This window comes from Limulus polyphemus, unplaced genomic scaffold, assembly GCF_000517525.1.
Source record: "Limulus polyphemus unplaced genomic scaffold, Limulus_polyphemus-2.1.2 Scaffold1743, whole genome shotgun sequence".
NCBI classification, from domain to species: domain Eukaryota; kingdom Metazoa; phylum Arthropoda; class Merostomata; order Xiphosura; family Limulidae; genus Limulus; species Limulus polyphemus.
In genome coordinates, this window is record NW_013667353.1 from 145451 (window position 1) to 170814 (window position 25364).

A 25364-nucleotide genomic window follows, 5' to 3' on the forward strand; every position below is an offset into this window, starting at 1 on the left:
TGGTTATTTCACTTAATAAATGGAAATTAGCTGAAAATGTTCCTGAATAAGATGTCCAATATGGCCTGGAGGTTAGGGCACTAGACTCGCAATCTCCGGATGGTGTGTTCGAATCCCCGTCACCGAACATGCTTGCCCTTTCAGCTGTGGGAGTGTTATAATGTGACGGTCAATCCCACTATTCTTTGGTAAAAAAGTAGCTCAAGAGTTAGCGGTGGGTAATATTGACTTGTTGCTAAATTAGGGACAGAAAGTGCAGATAGCCCTCGAGTAGCTTTGCGCGAAATTCAAAACAAACCAAACAATAATTTTTCATGACTCGTTAGATTCTAATTTGCAAAAAAGATAAAAACTACTCTTTCGTGAATTTCTGCGCTGTACATACCACTTTACTAAGGCAACAAATCTCTCTTGATTAGTTATTTCGACTTCTTTGTATAGTATCAAAAATGAAAGAGGGAAACCAACTTGCCATACGTGGGTTTATGAAGCTTTTGCCATCACCATCAAACCAAGTAGTGGAGTTTATGAAGTTTATTTACTGAAACATAAGAAATTCATACCCATTATCATTGGCATACTGAACATATTTTTTTCAATAACTTTATGAATTGCTTATAAACTACTAATGCGTGTGTTTAAATTCTTATTTTATTTTATGTTTATACGCATTTATTCACTTAATAATCCAGTTTTCATTCTGTAAAAATCTTTCTTCAGTGCCGCATGATAAAAACTTTCATGCCATCATATTTATCTTCATTCATTAGCTTTTGCTTACGTTCGTTATACACTTATGAATAACAACATGATAAGGTTGCTGATATAACGCCAGTATCTTTAAATATTCTTCTTAAAAAACTCTTACATATGACTAAATAAAGCAATAGTGCCACATTTATGCGCCTGGCATTTTTAAGTTAATCTTGGATCACTCATTAGTTTTTGTTTTTATTATCATTAATGGATTCTACAAGCTAATTTTCAGAAAATCGATATCCCAGGAGCAGTGGGAATGGCTCACGAATAGTTACTTACTCATTTGCTCATGGACTAGTCTTGAGTTACTCGTAAATATTATAAGTTACTTAGGTTACACATAAGCAATGATGTGGTAATTCTGAACATTAGTGTGGTACACATGGGTGCTGTGAGTTGCTCTCAGAATACACTTGACTTGAAGGAAAAAGTTTTGACCATAGATGGAATGATAGCGAATTAATAAACTAATCAGATACAACACCAAACTACACTATTACTCTAGTCTTCTTAACTTTAAAGTTTGAAACTAAAATAATGTAATCAATAGAACTGTTGTTTCCGGAAATATTTTTTTCATTATAATAGTGGTGGCAAATTTTACTTTCAAATTTTATTCGTTTACATTAAATGCATTATTATACATAAGTATTATAACTATCAAAATTAAGTCTATCATTCTTGTTCATTTTCATAAAGGAACGTTCATAAAGGCTTTACTCTTGTATTGATATTTCACTAACCATGGGCCCGGCATGGCCAGGTGATTAGGGTGCTCAACTTGCAATTTGTGGGTCGCGGGTTCGAATCCCCGTCACACCAAACATGGCCGCCCTTTCAGCCGTAGGGACGTTATAATGTGACGGTCAATCCCACTATTCGTTGGTAAAAGAGTAGACCAAGGGTTGGCGGTGGGTGGTGATGACTAGCTGCCTTCCCTCTAGTCTTACACTGCTAAATTAGGTACGGCTAGCGCAGATAGTCCTCGTGTAACTTTGCACGAAATCCATAACAAACAAACAATCACTAACCCTAGCATGAAGTTCAAATAGCTACATCTTAAGACGACAATACTGTAGATTGTTTTGTGATGTGTTCTATATTACATAGTATCTATATGCTTATAACTAGAGCACTGACGGAAAATTGTAAAAAAAAGTCTGCCACTTTCTTTGAACGTAAACAAAATTTAATCTGTTTATAGAAATATGGTATTAAGTTAGATATAAGTATCTAAATATTGGCTTAAAGAAACGGCTAAAGTTAAATTGATTTATTAGCAGAACAAATATTGTTTAGTAAGGGTTATCTATATTGCATTTTGAAATAGTTAAGTTTTTGCTTTTTAAATATATACACAGTGGATGGAAAACCAGCACCGTCTAACAATTTTCACTTGTTTCTTGTTTTTGACAGAATTATTTGCTTGCTAATATATGATCAATTATATAGATATACATTCTGAAAGGAAATTTTATAGATATATCATTCAAATCAAGCAAATTTAGATTAATAACGTGTGCACGAGCCTAGACTGAAACAAGCCTGTTAAACCTCAATTCATGGCGTCCTTGGTGTATAAAAAAGATTAATAGAACTCCTTAGCTACTATCTCTATTTTAATGGCCCCCAGATGGCTCATCTGTAAGTTTGAGAACTTATATCTCTAAATATCGGGTTTTAATACCCGTGGTTGGCAAGGCATGAATTGTCTAACTTTGCGTTTTACAATAAACGCACGCAAATAAACAACTATTTTAATGCTTATATTTTTGTTTAGAGTTTCTCGTCATTAACCGGATATTAAACAAAGGAAACGATGAATAACACTGAGGAAAAGCCGTGTTAAGTTAGATGGCAAAAATTAGTGACATTTGCAATGAAAAACTAACATTTTGAGGTTTCAATAGCGGGATTTCATCATTTTCAATCCTCTCCAGTAACTTCTATAGAAAAATAACATGTTTCCAGCTTGGATATTCATCACTCTATTGTATAATAAATGTGAGATTTGCCTGCAATTATCCCTCATCATCGGGAAAAAGAGTGTCACTCGCATGCAAATATCCATCTGAACAGTATAAATTGGTGACATTGAAAAGGAAAATAGTTATAACTCTCTCCAGCTATTTCCAACGCATCATAAAAAAAATCTACATTGTGGCATTCATATATACGAATATACTTCTGAATAGTAAAAATATGAGACATTTGCAGAAAATAAAGTAACTTTATTGGGGGGGGCGGGGTTAAAAATTGAGTTGCATCTTTTAGAACGTTCTCCAGCTATTGTCCTTTTCAGGGTGTCATAAAACATCTGAAGAGTAACATACATATGCAATTATCCTTCAAAAGAATGAAATTTGTCAGAAAAGGAAACTTGACTTTTTAGGCAGTTTAAATGTTTAATTAAAATTTCTGAACACTCTCGAACTATTCCTAAGGCATCGTATAAAAAACGACAGGAAGAGATACATATTTACACAGTACGCACGTGGTCAAATGAATGCACTGGATAACACTTTTTCTGCAGTAATGTGTTAAGTACGTGTTTATAAAATATATAATGTCACTCAGCAAGGTTTAGAAAAATATGAAATTCGCACACCAAAACTTGCACGTGACAGGCGCATAGAAGCCATCCCCTTGTTTTTCCAAAAAAAAAAAAAGGAAAAAATCGCCCATCACGCTTCAGATACCACTGTTTGACACTAAAATAAGAAACTGTTTCTCGAACTGAATTTTTAAACATATATTCGTGCTTTTCCCAGCAAATGTCATTCATTTTCAATGTTTGCAAATGTCGCTCCTCAGATATGTTTATGACGTCGAGGGAATGAATAACTGGAGATCATCCAATATAACAAAATTAAATTATTTTAATATCATCATATCGCGAATTTTTACAATTCTGAACAATATGCGTATATAAATGTCACTCTTCAGACATTTTTATGATGTCCAGGAACTAGCTTGAGAGCGTCGAAATGATAAAATTTGACCTTTAAACCCCTGTAAATGTATCCTATTTTTATCACTTAAAAGGACATTCACATTTGCGAATGCAACGTTTCAGATATAACGGAGTGCGATATAACATTTGCCATCAATTTGCACTGTTTAGCTGGATATTTGCATGGAGGGCCTGGCATGGCCGATTGTTTAGGGCGCTCTACTCACAATCCGTGGGCTACTGAATCAAAATTCGTGGCCAAATATGTTCACCCTTTCAACCGTGAAGGACTTAAAATGTGACGGTCAATCCCACTATTCGTTGGTAAAGATTAGCCCACGAGTTGGTTTTAGGTAGTGTTGACTAGCTGCCTTCGATCTAGTCTAACACTTCAAAATTAGGAACGGCCAGTGTAGATAACCCTCGAGTGCCTTTTCGTGAAACTCAAAACAAACAAACCATTAGGAGGGACATTCAAATGTAAATGTCACAAATTTCGAATATCAGTCTAACTTCGGACTACTAAAGGAAGGTCATTACCTTCCTTTAGTGAAATGGTATATATAAAGTGTTAAAATGGGCTGGGCGTGACCTAGTGATTAGCGTGTTCAGACTATGAAACAAAGGTTCATGGTTCGCGTTACGAACTTTTGGGGCAGCGCTATAATAGTAACGGGGAATTGCCGTTATTTGGTAAGGCGATAGTAGCCTCAGAATGTGTTATATGTTTAATTTAACTGTTTCTGACTTGAAATGTCAGATCACGTTAGTGTTGATGTGGTTCAATTTAAATCTCTACTAAATAATAACTTACTTACTAAACTTTACAAAACTCGGGTAGTATATTTATTACCAAATATAGTGATTGAGTTTTATTTAGAAAATAAATTTATGCTATTCTTTTCCAGAATACGAATAAATAAATTAAACTTTCTGCATTTTACCACTCAAGACTAAGGAAACTTTGACTACAGAGTAATGGTTCCGTCGCGTTCTCAAATTTCTTCATATTAAATTATAGTTTCAACATAGAAGTTTCTAGTGGTCACTTTCGTTTGTGCAATTGTTTGTGAACACAGTAACTTGTATGTTTTGTGGAAATAAGAGCCATTGATTTAAACATTAGCTAATATTTTAATCCGTAACCAAGTTTGAACGTCAGAATCACCAAGAAAAGATTAAGAATAACATGGGAAAAAACCTTTCTTACCTTTTAATCTATTTTAACTTAAGTATTACCTCTAGATTTAAAATTAGTCAATGTATCTTTTCAAAATCCAGAAATTATAAGAATTAAGTCTGTAAAACGTTAGTATGTTAATTTTTAGCTCCCACTATGTTGTTCTAGACAAAAGATTTAATTATGTAGAGAAAATCAACTTCCTTAAAGAATGTTGCGCTGAAGTAAAGACAAATTATTGTCAAAATCACTATTAAAATAATTAATACTCAATCTGTCAGCTGCAGGATGTAACGATTCATAAAGTTTGGCTACATTCAAATAGTAAAACATTTTGAAAATGTGAAGTTTTTCATTCACTTCGGAATAAAATTGAACAGTGCATTAATTTTTGTTTTTAAATCATTTACTTTCAAACTGGAAAAATAAACGTCACTTGGGCATTTTTAAGGTAAAAATGTGCAGTCAATATTAATTTACTTACACGTCAATTACCAACCTATTTGTTTTAGGTTAAAAGATTATGTTCAATTCCATAAATATTTTAGTGACCAACGTCTGAAACCAGAAAAATTATAACATACGGTAAATGGTCATTTTGAACAGGGTATTCTGTAAAAAAAGACGTATACTTTTGTTTGGTTTCTCACAAGTAACGTTCAAGATCAAAGAAAATAATGTCATAGTTATATCTATCACTAAGTTAGTTTAGTTATCTGATCAAGCTCTTTTTGTTTAGTCTAACTCAGGAATTATTCTCAAGAAAATCGAAGCAAATTAGTAATTAATATTTTTTACTCTATCATGTAATTTAATTTTGAAATTTTGTTTTGAAAAAAGTTGTTGTTTTTTTTTATAAAATTCTTCTGAAATTCTGGATTTCAAATAACTCCAGCATAAACGAGAATAATAAAGTTTTTTCAAGTAAGTTCTAGCATAAGGCTTTATACAAGCGAATTATTGAATGAGAACTACTCAAAAGTCAAAGTGAGCTCTTGAGTCAATGGTGAAATATTCTCTATAATAGGAAATTTTTTGTCTGATTTTCTGTTTTAAAATAAGTCTAATTTAAGCCTTGGTTATTTTGAAATAAATTGCCTGTTATGACACCTGAGTGAATTAAAACATCACCAAATCATTCTGTTTGGTTGGAGAACTTGATGCACGAGTTTGTTACAACTTAATTTTTGGTATTAATGCAAAGTGTGAATCATTAACATATATTTCTTAACAAGCCTGTAAGTCATGAGTCAATACCAAAATTTTTCAAATTGAATGTCCGTTTCATAACAAAAAGTCTTCGTGCTGTAAAATGTTTCCTTGTGTTTTTGTTTTTATTTACTCTTTAACATGTTATGTAATATTTTACGATTGGTAAAATATTCTTAATCACTAAATATAGATCAGTATTGTGGCTCAATAAACTATACTGAAAAACTTTACTATAAGTTAAAACAAGAAGAAAACACGCGAAATCTACCCACTTTTGCAGTTTAATAGTTTATTTCAATCAGTCTTGTGGAACTTTACATAGGATGCAAAATTCATAAAACTTCTTGGTTCCATAAGAACATTCCTTTCTAAGTTTTACTGGTCGAAATATTCAATACAAGGATTATCATTTCCAGGCCCAACTTTTTCATATTTTGCATTAATTTTGTTACATTAATTAATTTTTATATTTATAGATTTAATATGAATTGATTGTAAATTGTAAAGGGTTTATATTATTTTTCACAATAGCCAATATTTAAAGTTAGACGTTTATCGAGTGTCAATACTTTAGACTGAATTATTGTGGTATTTTTATAATTTCTGTGTATATTTGTATGTATTTTGAGCACTGAAATGTGTTAGTTCTTACCTTAGTCTGCACTATCTGGTAGAATTATTGTTAATATCTGTTTTTAAATATGTATATATTTTTAGCGTTCACATTTCAATTTTAAATAAAATGTTTATCGATGTATTCTTTGTTGACTTGTCATTGATTTTCAGGTTAAAGCGTGTAATTTCTGTGTGTATTTGTATGTATTTTGAGCACTGAAATGTGTTAGTTCTTACCTTAGTCTGCACTATCTGGTAGAATAATTGTTAATATCTGTTTTTAAATATGTATATATTTTTAGCGTTCACATTTCAATTTTAAATAAAATGTTTATCGATGTATTCTTTGTTGACTTGTCATTGATTTTCAGGTTAAAGCGTGTAATTCAATTGGATGTGGAGACTGGTCAAATTTAGTTGAAGAAGAGACCTTTGACGGAAGTAAGTTTCATTAGTTCACAAAATAAACCTTAAGAATGAAAACCAAGTATAATACTCAGATGTCCATTTTCAATAATTACAGTTTGTGATATTTAGTATTGGCATTGTATTTTAAAGAGGCCTTCTTAGAATTTTAGGGTATCTAGTCTATTGCATAGGGAGTAGCGAAGAAAGAATAGATTAGTCCTAAATATCATTCGTGGGTTCTTTATTTTATTCATTGATGTTACACATTTTAGCGAGGATTGGTTGGTTTGTTATGAATTTCGCGCAAAGCTACACGTCCCTAATTTAGTAGAGGGAAGGCAGCTAGTCATCACCACCCACCTCTTGGGCTACTCTTTTACAAACGAATAGCGGGATTGACCGTCACTATGTAATGCCCTCACGGCTGAAAGGACGAGCATGTTTAGTGGGACAGGGATTCGAACCCGCGACCCGCAGATTGCGAGTCGAACGCCCTAACCACATGGCCATGATTTAGCTAGGAAGAGAATTGTTCATAATTAATAAATAATGCTGTTTAATTGTATTGCTTTTTCACTTCAATAAACTAAAATGATGTACAGTTTCAGTTTCGCAAAACGCGATTCAGCTTGCGTTTGTGAAAAAAAAAACTCGGTCTCTTAGCAGTTTTCAAAATACAAAGCAAATAAATTTCAAAAAATTTTGTGAAATACATTTTCAAAATAGTTTGTTTCTTATATTTATCACGAATAGTAACATCTACGTTGAATATATATATATATTGACTGAGAAGAAGGGCGTAGAAAGTTCAAAAGGAAAAAACTCAAAACCGATGCTTTGCTTCAGGTGACGTGATAATGCTCTCATCATTTTGAAAAACTTCTCAATAGCTCTTTGTACTTGAAAGAGATTATAGAAAACAAGTTTACCTTGAAAATTCAAAGAATGTATTTACGGTAGTCAAAAAATGTCAAAACGATGGCTAGGTTCAGAAACAGAAAGGAAATCCTGAAGGCTTTAGTATAAAAGGAATTCTTACTTTCTTGTGTCACTATAAGTGGCATTTGTTGCCAGGAGCAGTCGAAACTAAAACCGAAAGTATAATAACATGATATTACTTCTATCCTTTATTTTCATTTCATTGAAGTGTTTATTCTGTTTTGGATTTTATCAAACCGTCATTTTTTAGAGGGCTTACTAATCTCTATCAACGACATAGAGATATAGCAATTGTAACTAAGTATTGTTTGTTTATATTTATGCACAAAGCTACACAATGGGCTATTTGTGCTCTGCCAACCACGGGTATCGAAACCCGGTTTCTAGCATTGTTACTAAGTAGAACGTGCATGCTAGTTACATTACTTGTTCCTGAAAGATTCATATACACATGATGTCTACATCTCTTCTAACTTAAAGATGTATACATACATAGGTAGTAAGTAAAAACATAGATACATTGTTTACATCTCTTGTAAATGAAAAATAAATTCATTATGTCTACATAATTTGCAAGTGAGAAGTATGTATGTTTCTTTTATATAATGTAATAACATTTTTTTATATATTTTGTACTTCTAAAAACCCGTGAGTGAAAACACAGAAAAATATGGTATAATGTATCAGCTACATTACATGTACTATATATATATATTGCCGACGAGATCTTTTCGCCAAATACCAGAGATCATCAGGCTGGCTGGAATATGACAGCTATAGTTATGGTCTAGACGCTATATATATCATCAGTTTTAATGATCAGCAACTTTTAGAATGTGAATCAGGCTATGCAAATAAATTATTGTGTTTACTCGGTCAGTGCTCTTTGAAAGACTAGGATTAGGCCTGGCATGGCTAGGTGGCTAGAGGGCTTGACTCGCAATCTGCAGGTCGAGGGTTCAAATCCCCGTTCCCCCAAACATGCTCGCCCTTTCAGTCGTGGAGCAGTTATAACTCACTATTCGTTGGTAAAAGAGTATCCCAAAAGTTGACGATGGGTGGTTATGACTAGCTGCCTTCCCTTTATTCTTTCACTACTAAATTAGGGACGGCTAATGCAGATAGCCCTCGTGTAGCTTTGCGCGAAACTCAAAACAAACCAACACTAGGGTTAAATTTTGAACACTTATTCTAAGTTATTATGAAAACTTTAACGATGGCTTTCCTTAATATATCTTGTACAGTGGCAGACCCTCCAGAGAAAGTTCAAGTGAAATGTGGTTTCGATTCTAAGAACAAACAAAACTACATCAATGTGACTTGGGAGCCGCCATTAAAGGCCAGGGGAACAATTGAATCTTATAATGTAAGTAATCCTAACTTATTAAGATTTATGCATATAATATTAGTGTTTGTTTAATCTTTTCGCATTGCCTCCAAGGAAAAATTAAAACATAAGACGGTGTAGCTAGATAGCTTCGCAAAGATTGCAACTTATCACGTGTACTGTACTAGAAAAGGAACAATTTGGAATAGTGAAAATTTTTGTGGATATATGATTATTTTATATTACACTGTATGTAAATAGTTTAAATATAATATATACAAATGCTAACATTAAAAGAAAAGTTTTATTTTACGGCCAGTTTGAAATCATAACTCAATACTTCTGAAAGCACACTTTTGGCTATAAAGGCTTTGTTTGTATATAGTCAATACATTGCGTATTTTTAGTTTTACTTAAATGTTTTATCACACAATGTATTAAAATAAAGATTGATACTTTGCCAAGTTTGACATTATAAACTATCCGTAAGTTGTGTTCACAAATTTACTAACATAAATAAAGAATTTTGTTACCAGAACTGTTCGACAATCTGTACAGCATATGGTTTATTTTTGCGCTTATTTGCTTAGGAAACATGATTTAGAAGTTACTTACAAATTAACCCTCTCGCAATGTCCATTAACCATTTCTAAAGCAGTAATCTGGGAAATCTGAAACATACTTAGAATTATAAGTCATTTCTGGTATATGTTAAAAGGGATGGATTTCAAAGAAGCAGTTAATAAATAATATGGCATACTGTAAATTTTAATGAACAACGATTTACGAGTAATCAACCAAATAGTGGCTGTTTAAAAACATACACTTATGTTTGTAGTTTGGAATGTCGTTCAAATGGTTCTTGGTGATCAAGCTATAGACTAATACTTGTCATAAACTGAAGGAAGAAAAAAATTAACGGTAAAATTGTACTTCCAAACATCAAACGCCATATATTAAAAAATATGGATGGAATAGAGCCGAAAATGTGCCTTCTGCTCTATCTCTGCCGTACTCAATACGTTAGATATGTGAAGTTACATTTGCTTGCATTGTAACTCAGTAACGATGGTTATAACTGTACTATGCCCACCATAGGTTTCAAAGCCCGGTTTTTAGCGTTACAAGTCCACACACTTATCGCAGTGTCACTGTGCGCTTTATTTTTTAATGAATAATTTTGGTACACCATACATATTGATGTTTCATCTGTTCTCCGTTACGTGATTTAGTCGTTAACGAGCCGCAATACCACTAAATATGTTCCACAATTTCATTTTGGGGTGTTTTATGAGAGTGACAGTCAGTTCCATTATTCTGACAAATCCCTTGTGCCGGCAGGTGCTACTGATTGGCTGCTTTCTCTCTTTGCTTAAGTAATTCAGTTCAGTACAGTTATGGTTAACCCACGTGAGTCTGATCTGGATGTCTTAGCCTATGTGTGTATAAGGTGCCGTTCAGGTTGAAAACATCAATAGCAAGTTCTTACAAGTCTGCCTCCTAGGAATAATAAATATACCGTTTCAAAGCACTATTAATATAGCTATGCTTGTTGATAACACCTTGTTTTTGAAACTAGTATTATTAATTTATTACAGCAAACTGTAAAACAAAATGTAAAGCCTGGTTTAGCCGTAAGTAATGAAGGATGAAATGACATGAATAACTAAATAATGAAACCCTTCTCGTGTGGTTTTGACCATAGTGATTATTCAGTTAAATAACTGAATATTTATAATAAAGTACAATAGTTAATCCAACGCAAACGGACGCAGTATTTACGTTTTATTTTTAGGGTTAGAATTTAAGATATATATAGTAGGAGGAATTTAATATTATTAAGACAACTATTTCCTGCCAGGCCATTAATAAGCAAACGTGAGCTGGAAAACTTATTAGAGATAAATTAAGATGGCTAACACAAATCGCTTTTGTCATCTAATTAATAAACAAACGTGAGCACGAACATTTGGAAGCTTAATCTGCCAATACAAATATAAAAAAATATATATCCTGAGTGAACTTTTATGCATGTAAATACTCCTTATGACATAATTACTTCTGGTCTTTAAACTTTATACGTTGTGCACGATCTAAATGCTTACTTATATTTATATAACACGCGATATAATGTTCTATATACGACCTCTAGTTTTTGGAGGATTTCTACTGGTCTCCCAATAGAGATATCTGTAGATGAAGAGCCTCTTCGGACAAGCACTAGTAACTTATCTCTGCAGTACAAGGTTGAGTACGTCATATTAAAACGATTTTGAAGTCACATATGAAGAACAACCGATATAAAACTGCGGTGAAACAGAATGTATTAGAACTACATTCTGATATTATTTGGTATTTCGAAGATAGTGTCTAAAGGCTGTAATCTCAGACTTTTTTGTTTTTGATTTTTTTTAGTCCTGCGATTGTGAAGTTTTAATGATTTAAGTTCCGGGATCCCTGTCGGGGTTCTAAATATTTATCTATTTACGTTTATGTTGTCTTAATCCACATTCTTTATCCAACTTAAATAATGCGAACAGAGTAGATTGGTAAAACTTTAAGCATTTGCACGTATAACTGTTATTATGCCTTACGAACACTTGAGTTGGTTTCCCTTTTGTATGCGAGTCACCATCATCAGGCAAGAAGAGTCGTTCAGTTTTGTTCGTGTTTAAACTCAAAGCTACACAATGGGATATCTGCGCTTTATCCGCCACGGATATCGAAACCCGATTTTTAGCATTATGCCATAATACTTACTGCTGAGCCACTGGAGGGCCAGATCGTTCAGTTTCTAGAGTTTGATCGAGTAGAGGCGGATTTTTATTACCTTTTAATGAAGTTTAATCAATAAACCGCATTGTTCAAAAACCTTCTTAAATGCGATCACGTCAGCAAAAATTACAGGAGTCTAAAACAATTTTGAATCAGTTTGCATCAAATAAAGAACGTAAAAAACACATTCAGTGAATTTCTTTGTAAATAAATTGTAGGCTAGTGTATCGACTGTGTCTCAAAACCTAAAAGAATGATAGAAATACTAAATTCAATTACACGGTTTTTAAGCCAAAATTAGATATATATTTAGTAAGTTTGTCCGAAGTTTCATGCAGTTTAATTAAATATCGTGAGAAGAAATCATTAACATTCCTCCGGCTAGGAAAGGATTAATCAATACAATCCCAAAAATCCCGAAATTCGGGAAGCTCATTAGCATACGGGACCCTGGGATCGACATTCCTGAGATTGCAGCATCTGGTAGTGTGATACCATTGATACTTGATCGCTTTTAAGAAGTATATGTACAGTCCTTTCCAATGCAAAAAATTCATACACTCAGATCATGAAGATGTGTTCAGACCAAGGATGTAAAATTTCGAAGACAGGGATATCCTTTGTTCTTAATAGTTTCGGAAACCAAAAAAAAATTTATGAACTTGAAGTACCAGGATCATCCAGAAAGAGATGATCCTGGTAAGCAGGCAAGCAAAGTGCTGAGTCTTGTGACAGGCGAGAAAATCCACGAACACAAAGAAACATTGAAAAGCTGTCCTCGTGCCTTAGGTAACAGTATGTAACATCTTTGTCTGGAAAAATGACACAAGTCACGAGTACACAAGATGCTTCTACGACATATTGGTTCAACCACCGCATACCTCAAGTGGCTTGAGCTTGAAATGGGTATTCATGCTATTCCATACGAAAGCATACTGGTCAAGTCGTCGGACTATGGATTTTTATGCGATCTTTCTCACACACTAGGTGTATTATGGAAAGCATCACGGAAGCAATGTGCTATAGACATGACATTCTTACGAGGGAACCGTTTGGAATGGAAACTTCCATGCAAGGCTGTTGTCAAGATTGAGCATGACCGGATATGGTGACATGGACTGTAACGACGTGGTGCGGCTCCAAAATCGTTTTAATATAAAGTACTCAACCTCTGTACAATTTAGTAAATTCAGTAAGCATTAAAGCTGAGATTTATGATAACGTTCTTTCGAACTATTGCATTGTATTATGTTCAGCCTTCACTTTAGGGCGCTCAAACAGAAACAGTATTGTTTGTTTGTAATTAAGCACAAAGCTACGCAATGGGCTATCTGTGCTCTGCCCACCACGGGTATCGAAACCCGGATTCTAGCGTTGTAAGTCCGCAGACATACCGCTGTGCTACTGGGGGGAGGGGCAAACAGAAACAAAGCATAATTAAAATTCTTCAGATTATTGGCTACTTACAGATACGCTTATAACTCCCTGTTCTAAGGTAATTCTCATGTGACATTACATTAAAACTATTTTGATACTTAAGAAAACGGTTTAAGCATAGATCCAAGATAGTCCATAAAAAATTTTAAATTATTTATCAAACACCACGTTAAAATAAAAATACACATGCTTTTCATATTTTCTTATGGTTTGGATACTGAATATTTTTTCTTTTGCTATCTAATTCTTTTTAAGGTTACTATGGCAGGCGAGGCTCGTTATAAAAACTCTAACGGGAAAATCGCTGTCGATCGATTCAAGGCAATGCACAAAGTGAAACCTGACATGTTGGAATTCAGGAGCACAGTGAAGCCTAACACTAACTATACCGTCCGTATGTGCACAAACAACCGATCTGGATGTGGTCCACTTAGCTTCCCAACCAAGCTGTCCTCGTGCTCCACGTTCCCTGTCGGTAGGACTTGTTATTAATTTTTTCATAAAATTTATGTCCTTATTTTTATTGAAGATATTACTATTTTTTGGTCTAAGTTCTCTCGGGAATTGATAGTTTCAATTATTATGAGATTTCTAATAATGGTTACTATTAGTTCTTAAATCAATACCCTCAAAATAATCCTGCTCGAACATTATGAATTAAACGAGTTGGAATATATACTGATCATTTTAATGACCTTCCCACTAACGGTCAGATTTACCAGTGGTAAAAATGCATATACCAATTTAATTTTGCTGTCAGGGTACTACAGAAGCTTTCAGTGTTGGCCTCGGACGAATCCTTTTTTTTTACTGTTTTTTTAGTGAATAAAATATGAAAAGGTATAGAGTATAAAGAAGGACTTGGAGGGTCACTGTGAGTTTTTAGATGGATAGATTGAATGATAGAGGTATTATAGTGTAGCTTCCGATATAGGAAATGTGGAATTTGAGCAGGGAAGGGCAGAAAAACTGTTAGGAATAGATAAATACTGCGCGACATAAGTTTTTTTACCTTTGAGGTCAAATACTTTATTTCTCTCAGCATTATTCCACTCTTCCTCTTCAAAGTTACCCCTTCCATATCGTATTTCTATTTCTAACAGTTTTTCTGCCCTTCCCTGTCTAAATTCTACATTTCCTCCTATTTCGGAAGCTACCAACGTCTCACATTATAATACCTTCCCCATTCAATATCTCTATCTAAAAACTCATTCAGTCTCTCTCGGTGACTCTCCAAGTTCTTCTTTAGGTTCTGGTAGCTGACTGAACACAAAGCACACTTTCCCAAAAACACACATTCCACAAATAGCAACATTAATTTTTCTTAAGGTGTAAAATTTTGTCTTCATTAAGAATGGAATGCATATAACTGCATAGTTTGTCAATATTAAACAAACGTTACTCAATATCTTCGGTACATTCTGAAATAGCACAATTTTCCCCATTCAAAATATAACTATATAGTTGTAGGTTGTCTGTTTGTTTTGAATTTAAACATTTGAATTGTTGTTTGCAAGAGGGAGTTTTAACGTCATATGGTGGGCATGGCTCAATGACGGGAACCTTGAAAGTGTATGAAATCATTTCAGTAGTATAAAATGCGAGTTATGCTACAATGTCTATTAATTCAATTTGGAAATATTGAGTTTGTGATTAAACGAATAAAACAGAGATACGAGAAAGTTCTATACGTATCAGAGCTGCTAGAAAGTAAGTGAAATTGTTATATTAGCGAACATTAGTTAAACTAGCTTGCATAACATTAAAAACAACTTATAAGCTTAGCTAACTTGGTTTATTTGAGACCTCAGTCTGTGGATGACCAAGCTATCTTTTATGTGAGGCTTTGTTCATCCATAGCCTTTGCTACATTCAAATCAGTAAAGACCAACGATGAACAAACTCTTCGCATGAAAGATAGCGTGCTCATTTACAGACTAAGGCCTCAAATAAACCAAGTTAGTTCAGCTTATAAGTTATTTTTAATTGACAAAAAAAATTTTTGATTTTTATGAGTTCATTTTCAGTTCCTACAGAATTACCCCAATTTCGGCTCCAACATATGAGAGAGAGCCGTCATGAGAGACATCTCGTGTTGAAATTGCAGCGAGTCTCAGAAAGGAACGGGTCAATCAGGTGAGTGAAATGAAAATATTAAACGAATTTGGTATAGAAAATATTATTGAAAAAATTAACTTTGAGCAATATTTCAAAACCAATAATTACAACCAACTTTAAATGTTTCTGTCATCATTTAAACATCCGTAATGCTACAACCTTCAATGATACTGTCATTTATATAAATATATGCACTCACCTATTTAAAAAAACAACTAAATACAGTACTACTACTAAAACATACTGTCACTTTCACATTAATTGAGCCCCCAGTGGCACAGCAGTATGTCTACGGACTTACAACGCTAGAAACTGGGTTCGATACCAATGGTGGGCAGAGCACAGCTAGCCCCTTGTGTAGCTTTAGTGCTTAATTACAAACAAACACATTAATTGATTTTGTATCTGAATGAGATTACTTACGTTGATTGTTAACTTAGTATTGTATGTTATTTTCGTATGTGTTTGGCACATGATGCTCAAATTATTTTAGAAACCACTATGTTAAGCGGGTTTCTAAAAGTCACTGTAGGTAAAGTATTAGCAGTTGTTAAGTGTACTACTTATAAAAATGTATAGGTTACTGTAAGTTGAAACTTAGACTACTTTTAAAATACTAGAAATTCACGTCAGGGTCTTCACGCGTTACCAACAATAAAAGTAACAGTTCCTAAGGTAATATTACTTTGAAGCACAAATAACAAGAAACAGTTGTTTTCGGAAACTTAATGGTAAAGAAAATAGAATAGACTCATTAGTGGTGAAGTTTAAAAAGATATTTTAATGATATTCGAAGTGAAACAATTTGAAAAACCATTGGAAGTTCCTAATAAAGTACATCTTTTCTAGAAAATACGTAGAATAAACGAAATTCGATCACCTGAGGTGAATTCACCACTTAAAAAACTCTTGAGTTATCGAGTTTCAAATGCTGTAATTTATCCAAATCTGATCCTATACTATAAAACTTTCTTCGTCTTAAATAACAATTTGAAAGGAAAAAATAAAAACAAAGTAATACGTTTTACGATAACATTATTCACAATACACTAGAATAGATAAAGATAAAAGTGCGTTGATATTTATCACATACCCTTGTTACATGTTCTGTAATGTAAGAAATGAATTTAATTTGGTTTCATCTGGAGATACAATGGTTCAATCTACATAAATACACATCTTTAATACACTAAATTCACCTCTTATATCATATTCACACTGCTATGTCGTTTTTTCTCCCTATACTCAAATACATTTCTTGAAACTTCACCAGGTATTACAACCCCTCTTCAACACATGTTTAGGTATTTTGATATGTTGTGACGTACAGTATAAAAATGTTTTTCTGTTAAAAGCTAGTTCGAACGTTAAAAACTGAGGATTTGGCATTATAGTAAATTATGGGAAAATTCTGAACTTTTGGTTTAATTTTGTTCTTTTTTTCTGGCTACTAAATTCTTTTTCTTTTTCGGAAATAATACTTTACAGGTAAGAAGTCAAAATATTCAAATGAGATCATAATCTACTTGAAATTTTATTATATTTACATTATTCTTTTTTTATAACTAGTGCGATAAAGCTTCCTAAACGTTAGAAGAAATACATTATACGTAATAGAGACTAATTTGAGAAGTGGTGATCTCTCTATCCACTCAACTGCATTTGTGTACGTTTTTCGGTTGTAATCTGATATGGTTGATCTACGGAACATTGGTTTGGCTTTCGCGCAAAGCTGCTCGAGGGCTATCTGCGCTAGTCATCCCTAATTTAACAGGATAAACTAGAGGAAAACAGCTAATCAATACCACTCACCATCAACTCTTGGGCTACTCTTTTACCAACGAATAAAGGGATTGACCGTAACATTATAACGCCACCATGGCTGAAAAGACGAGCATGTTTAGTAAAGAGGATTCGAACCCGCGACTCGCAGATTGTGAGTCGAGTGCCCTAACCACCAGGACATGCCAGGTCCACTACAGGAAATAAAATATAGTGTGTCTTACTGTGGTTAGTGTGCCTGAATTCGACTCCGATGATTGATGGTTTCTGTCTCAATGCCACAAAAACGCGATCTGCATTTTGAAGTCTTCAATGCATTATAAGTTATAGGGGAAATAATATATTATACGATTTAGTCAGACAAAATTAGCGCAGAAGTTGGCGATGAATTCTTTTGGCTAGCTGCCTTTCCACTAGTCTATAAGTTCAAAACTGGGGACGACTATACACAGATAGCCTTTGAGTAGCTTTGCACGAAAATCCAAAAATAAACAACGAGCCTTAGATGAGTTCGTGGAGGAATTATACCATGCATATATATATCCTACAAATAGTGTAATGTTCATACTTAAAAAACAAAAACAAGTATTAAATAGAGATGAAGGACCAGCAATTCAATAAATTGATGTATGGCGAGATACATCATAATTTTTTGTATGGAAATATGTAAATAACAATGAAGTAATGCGACAAGGGGAAAGTATATAATAGTCTTGTAAGTTACTCCTGAGGATGACGTAGATCACGTTGAAACACGTACTTGTAGAGAGATATTTTAAAGTGGAAGCCGTACGGCTTCAATAAAGTTTTTATTGTGTAAATATAAAACGCTGTTTTTAATTATTTATTACAAAATTGTAATTTTGATTTTAAATTTAAATTACTAATTGTATAAACGCATGCTTATTCACAAACCAGTTTTAATGAACACCTTAACTGCATACTTCATATGTCATTAATTTCTACTAAAGTATTTATGTATTGAAAAGCTTAGAGGAATTAAATTGGAAAATTCAAATTAACTTATAACAGTAGCAGAATTTGTAAGATATTTATTTTATCAATTGGGAAAGAGTAGTTTTGTGTTTCGTTTATTTATTTTATTTTTATTGGGAAGCTAGACAAGGGAGACTTACTCTGAAACTTTAAATTCCGTGACATATATATATATGAATTATTTACTATGTTCTGTAATTTTGTACGTCATTTTTAAAAAGTTTTTAACTCTGAAAAGCAAATTATCAAACAAAGTTTGAGATTCTAAACAAGTCTAATTTAAGTAGGTTTAATTTTTGCAATTTAAGAACGTCATGAAATCCCTATTATAACATTCTTTTGGAAGCATGAGGATCTCCGTTTGATGCAGTAAGGGTCAGTGTGATTTGTTCTATTCAGAGTTCGTAAAAATATATTTTCCGTGGTTTCCCATGAGAGCAACATATCCATGAGTTAAGGTGTATTTCATCCTCACGCAACGTTACTTGTAACTCAGTTTTTGTGTCCCTGATCCGCTTGTGGTCGTGCAAGTACTTTCGTGTACCAAAAGGTTAAAACAAAATTAACAAATTCCTTGGAATTTATTCCTGAACAATCTTACGGTGGAAAAAAATCCACTTTCAGATATAGTGCATTATATTAGCTAAATTTGTCAGTCTCTTTTCTAATAAACATCTATATATTTTCAATAAGCTTCGTGAATGAACTGCTGAGCATCACGTTTTCGTTCAGTAAAGATTGAAAATTATTTCAACTGTTGCTATGTTCCGAATCGGGGTGATTTAATTCATACACTCATGTATACTGTTGATTACCTATCTTGATAACGTATTTTAACAGCAAGCTGCAAATATTATAGAAATAAATACATACAAAAATGATTTACATACAATAGATAATACAAGAAAAGAACTCGAATAAATTTCCATATACGAAAGAGGGCCAAGCGTGTTAGACTTTGAATCTAAGGCTCTAAAAAAATAGTGATTAACACTTTGAGGCCATGGGTGCGTTGTAAGAGTAGCCCAAGAGCTGTTGGTGGGTGGTGTTGACTATCTTCCTTCCCTCTAATTTATCACTTCAAAATTAGGGACGGTTAGCTCAAATAATCCTTGTGTAGCTTTGTACGAAATTCAATAAACAAACATATAAGAATGAGTCGCCCTCTTTTGACTTAAGCATGCTATATTCGAAGTTATCGCCCGTAGGTTTTACATCAATAATTTCTAACTTAAATAGTTTTTTACATTTTCCGAATAGACAAACATGAAACCCATTAATAGGCCTCGCTAGTTCTTCATAGATTAATAAAGAAAAAAAGTTAATTGAAACAATAATTCTAAAGGGTTAATTTAGCAGCTAACTGATTTTGAATCTTGTACTTTGTTATTTCTCATTTTATATACTGTAAGTTTTTACAGTAGTTCAATGTTCTCTGTTATATATATTTTCCAAACGTTTTATATATATTTTCTAACATACAGTGTTTTTAGTGTGTGTGTGTGAGAGGTGACATACCTTGCAATTCTAAAAGTAGTCTTGTATTTCCACATGCACACAAACACACGGGAATTAGTTTCAAATTTTACAGAACATAACTTTCTATGATTTTTCAAAACATACCCATTCCTGTCGCTCATCTACCCATTCGAAAAGTTTAAGACTAATAGTGTTTGATGCATAAATTTGTAAAACATATACATCCATGTACGAACATTTTCATAATTAAGTTGAATTTATTATTGCATATTAAACAAGTCCTTATATAGAACATTAGACTTTCATTTATTGGCAGCGGTATAGTTAACACTGTTGGAAACTTTCAACTGAAATAGCATTCATTTATAGGTTGTATGATGCTTGTATATTTTGGTTGTGAGCAAATCACAGTCATTAAATTTGTTGTTGTTTTTTTTTCATTTGGATTCCGCAATTCCCAAAAATAACTAAACAACTTCATAAAGATATCGAGGTGTTCCTGAATTAATGTTTACTAGTTTTATCAAGTAGGAGATTTATCAACTTGATATGCGATTTATGTACAAAAAGTTGAAGACCACTTCTTGGGCATAAATATGACAATATTAAGACACTGGCACAAAATATTATCTCTCATTCTGCTAGAAATCAAATCTCTCACATCCTTTAATCGTTTCTTAAAATGGGTATATGATATTAAAAATACATTTTATACAAGCTGTAAGTAGTTCAAATAAAAAAAGATAGTACAGCGTAAAGTTAGTATTGAGACATGGCAGAGGTATTTGTCGATAAACTAACGGACTTGGGTGAAATATAAAGTACATTTTTTTATAAATTATTAAATTAGACTAATCTCGAAAGGTTTTAAAACAAAAATGCCTTAGAAATAAAAACTACTAATAATTAAGACGTCTTCCCTCGATTCAACGGTAAACATGATGATATATAACGCTGAACGTCGGTGTTCCATCTCCGCTATGGGTGCAGCACACAGTCTGCAGTGCAGCTATGTGCTGAAAGAGAACAAACATACAGAGGTAATTAATATATTTTATCTTACCCAAAAATATAGAACAGAGAAAATAATGATTAATTGAAATATTCATTTCAATTCATAAATATCTTTTCAACAAGATTTTTTTATAGAATTACCTTTGTACCTTTGGATTATCATACATTTAATACTGACTAACTATTTTACCTAGTCTTACAAACATTTGGATCCTAATTACAATGTTATTTCAATATAATAAACTTTCAGTGTTTTTGTTTCCATTTAGAGTTGGAAATAAGCACTGATACTGTTATATTTATAACAGATTTTCTGAATGTCAGCGAATGTTCTTTAGTGTCAGATCGTGACTAATGAGAAAACATAATAATTACTGGCGTGTTTACTTGACATATTGCTATAAGTACACTTCAGCGAAAAGCATTATCAATCTCGCCATCTAGAAAGTGTCGATTCAATAAAAAATCATTCAGTTAATCTGATCTTAAAACTCACTTGTCTTCATTACTAAGTGTTCGAACATTTCTAATGGTGAAAAGATTAATGTCATTTCTTCTGATGTTTCACTTGTGATTACTTTCAAATTAGATAGGTAGCGAAGATAGTCACTTTGTTGGCCATTTCTAGAGTCTTGTATACGAAATAAATCAGTCATTAACATGAGATAACGATAATTTTAAATTTGAACCAATAATTTCCTCTTTTGTCTGACAAATCATTCGTATTTGAACATTTAAACAAAAACGTTTCACGAAAATAGCACCGTTGTTTTTGTAGACTGTTGTTCAAAGAGAAATGTTTGTTTTGTAGAATTTTGCGCAAAGTTATTCGAGGGCTATCTGCCCTTACCGACCCTAATTTTATAGCAATAGACTAGAGGGAATGCAGTTAGTCAATATCACCCACTGCCAGATCTTGAAATATTCTTTACCAACGAATAGTGGAATTGACTGACACATTATAACACTTCCAGGGCTGAATAGGCGAGCATGTTCGGTGACAGGATACGAACTCTCTCCCAGTAACATAACATAATGTTTAGGAACAACAAGATACATATTTGTCCATCTCGGCTGTCCCATCCTCTAAACTAAACTAAAACTATCAAATAAATAAATTACAAAAATAAATAAAATAAAAATCTTAAAGCCAGCCCTTATCATTCGTCTAATTATCAAGCTTTCTCTTAAATGCATTTAACTTTACTGCCTCCACAACATACGAAGGCAACCCAATCCAGAGGCCCGAACCACCCTGTTAGAAAATAAAACTCTCTTCGCTGAAGATGACTACTACTCTACCAAATTTTATATTTGTGTCCCCTAGTCCTACTATTCTCATTGTTAAATATGAAAAAAGATGATGCATCAGCACTATCAATTCCCTTTAGAATCTTAAACACCTCAATCAGATCCCCTGTAACTTTTCTTTTTCAAGAGAAAATAATTTGAGAGATTTCAATCTTTCCTTGTATGACAACCCCTCCATCCCAGGAACCATTCTAGTAGCCCTCCTCTTAATCCTTTCTAACAATTCAATGTCCTTCCTAAGGTAAGGAGCCCAAGACTGAACACAATACTCCAGATGTACAGATAATTTTTACAAGCCTTTTATGTGTCACCTTGTCAAATGCCTTATGAAAATTCAGTCACAACAAATCTACGCCCTTACCCTCAACTACATAAGCAGTAATCTTTTCAAAGAATGTCAAAAAATTTGTAAGGCAAGATTTTCCCTTAATGAAAGCATGTTGATTATCCAATAAAATTCAAAATTTTCCTTGTATGACAACCCCTCCATCCCAGGAACCATTCTAGTAGCCCTCCTCTTAATCCTTTCTAACAATTCAATGTCCTTCCTAAGGTAAGGAGCCCAAGACTAAACACAATACTCCAGATGTACAGATAATTTTTACAAGCCTTTTATGTGTCACCTTGTCAAATGCCTTATGGAAATTCAGTCACAACAAATCTACGCCCTTACCCTCAACTACATAAGCAGTAATCTTTTCCAAGAATGTCGAAAAATTTGTAAAGCAAGATTTTCCCTTAATGAAAGCATGTTGATTATCCAATAAAATTCAAAATTCAAGATTTTCCAAAACTTTTCCCACAACTGATGTAAGATTAATAGGCCTATGTTTACTGGGACAATCTTTATTACCCTCTTGAAAAGAGGAGTGATATTAGTTAACTTCCAATGCTTTAACACCTGCCCACTATTCAAGGATTTACAAAAAAAATAGTAGCAACTGACTCACATATCCCTAACCACCAGGTTTAAAGAAACAGTCCAGCATAGCGCTCTATTGTACCAATTAGAATGATTATATGGAAATTGAGAGGTAATTCATGATCTTGTTGAAAAATAATAGTTTGATATTTTTGGTAACATACAGATAAGTAAAGAACCATATCATAACTAACTTGTTGTAGTTTTCGTAATTCTACACAGTAACTTCCAAAATCTTTGTTATTTCGTGAATTAGAACAAGTTATTTGGTCGCAAAATAACCATATTTCTAACTAGCCTAGCCTCACTCTTGTTTACACTAAAATAAACGATCTCCGTATACTTAGGCCGGACGTTACCAAATAGTTAGCGTATTGGACTGTAAATGTGAGGGTGGTTGCCTTTGCTGTAAAATCATTATTCGCACTTTGGAGCCGTATGTGTAAAATAATAGTTAAGGTCAAACACACTTTCCTATTCGAATAGTGCAAAAGTTGGTGATGGGCACTTTCAGTAGCTGCCTTCCCTCTAGTCTCTTAGTTCAAAATTAGTGACGGTTACCGCAGATAGCTCATGCATAGCTTTGCGCGAAATATCCGAAATAAACTCCTTACTGTTGCGAATCTGCTTGTTTGTTAATTTCCCGTAGAAATTCTTTCTGGGAAACTTCAGCGATACAAGTCCTTTCTTAATTAAAACTAGTTTATTCTTTCTCAATACAACTTTGCAATACACAGAATTTCCACAGTCAATACGTTTGCAATCTCGATAACAAAACACACACTTTGTATTCCCGTCACTACCGCTCGCTTGACTCAATTATCTGTCTCTATATCTATGTATCTGCAATCATATCTCCGCTTTATTTACCGGGCTTATATACAAAAAAGAGGGCGCCTAGAACAGACTAGAGTTGCCAGGAAAATCAAGATCCTTCGAGAATCTCATGACGTGTTACCAGCGTCATGTGACTTCCGCTGTCGTAACACTGCCCCTTCCTTAGTATTGTTCGTCCCACACAATAGCCACTTATATTAAACCAATAGATAATTAACAACACCTTAATTACATGTACAGAATTTACAAACACAAAATTAAAATTCAACAAAGTCTCTTAGTTTTACGGGACGTATCTTCTTCCGTACTGGTCTCCGTCTCGTTGGCTTCTGCTTCACGTGGGGTTCATCTGCTCCATCATGAAATGTCCCATTATTGGTAACAGTCACATCAGTGGTAGTAACTTCATTAACGGCTTCACTGTTTTCCTTCTCAAAACCAGGTAGAGTTTCTTCTTCGACAGTGGCTTTTTCAGGTGATACATCTTAAGTAGCGTCATTTGTTCCATTGTTCACTTCGTTTCAACTGAAATGTCCTGTACCGTGATAGCGCCAAAGCCTGTTGCCATGCACCACCTTTGGCTTACCTCGCCGACCACATTTCATTCGGAAAGTCATGTCTGAGAGACAATCCACTATATCATATGGGCTTTCCCATGGAGAAGACAACTTGGGAGACTTCCCTTTGGTCTTTCTTGGATTATACAACCACACCTTGTCTCCCAGTACAAAGCTGACTTCAGTACATCTCTTATCATAACGTAGCTTCATGGAATCAGCAGACGTTTTCAAGTTTGAACGCACTTGATGGTGAATATCATCCATCCTTTACACTTTCGCGAACTTTGACACATTTTCAGACAACTCTTCGTAAGGTGTGCGTCCTGTTATCAGGTCTACTGGCAACCGAAGTTCCCGACCAAACATCAGCTTTGCTAGAGTGTATCCAGTGGCTTCATGCTTTGCTGTTCTATAGGCCATCTACAGTGGAGGGAGTAAGGCATCCCAGTCATCTTGGCGGCTATTACAAAACTTTGCCAATTCATGTTCCAGTGTCCAGTTGTACTTTTCTACCATCCCATCAGACTGTGAGCGAAGTGGCGTTGCCCTGGTCTTTCGTATGCCAAACAACTTATAGCATTCATGGAACACAGCTGATTCAAAGTTATGGCCTTGATCTGAATGCAATTTGTATGGCATACCAAACCTGACGAAGAAATCACTAACAGCCGAAGCTACAGTTGTAGCTTCCTGATCTGGTGTTGCATATGCCTCAGGCCACTTGGTGAAATAATCCATCA

The 25364-nt window shown here is 33.8% G+C and overlaps 1 protein-coding gene across 1 annotated transcript in view; it reads left to right on the plus strand.

Annotated features, from left to right (window-relative positions):
- LOC106464789 (tyrosine-protein phosphatase 69D-like) overlaps positions 1 to 25364 on the plus strand; it is a gene marked incomplete at its 5' end in the record, with an annotated part of 195354 nt that overhangs the window by 120781 nt on the left and 49209 nt on the right. The window contains 4 exons of the mRNA XM_013924947.2: positions 7091 to 7160; positions 9311 to 9432; positions 13861 to 14080; positions 15633 to 15741. Of these exons, the coding sequence (XP_013780401.2) occupies positions 7091 to 7160; positions 9311 to 9432; positions 13861 to 14080; positions 15633 to 15741 (521 nt within the window). The remainder of the gene's footprint in view (positions 1 to 7090; positions 7161 to 9310; positions 9433 to 13860; positions 14081 to 15632; positions 15742 to 25364) is intronic.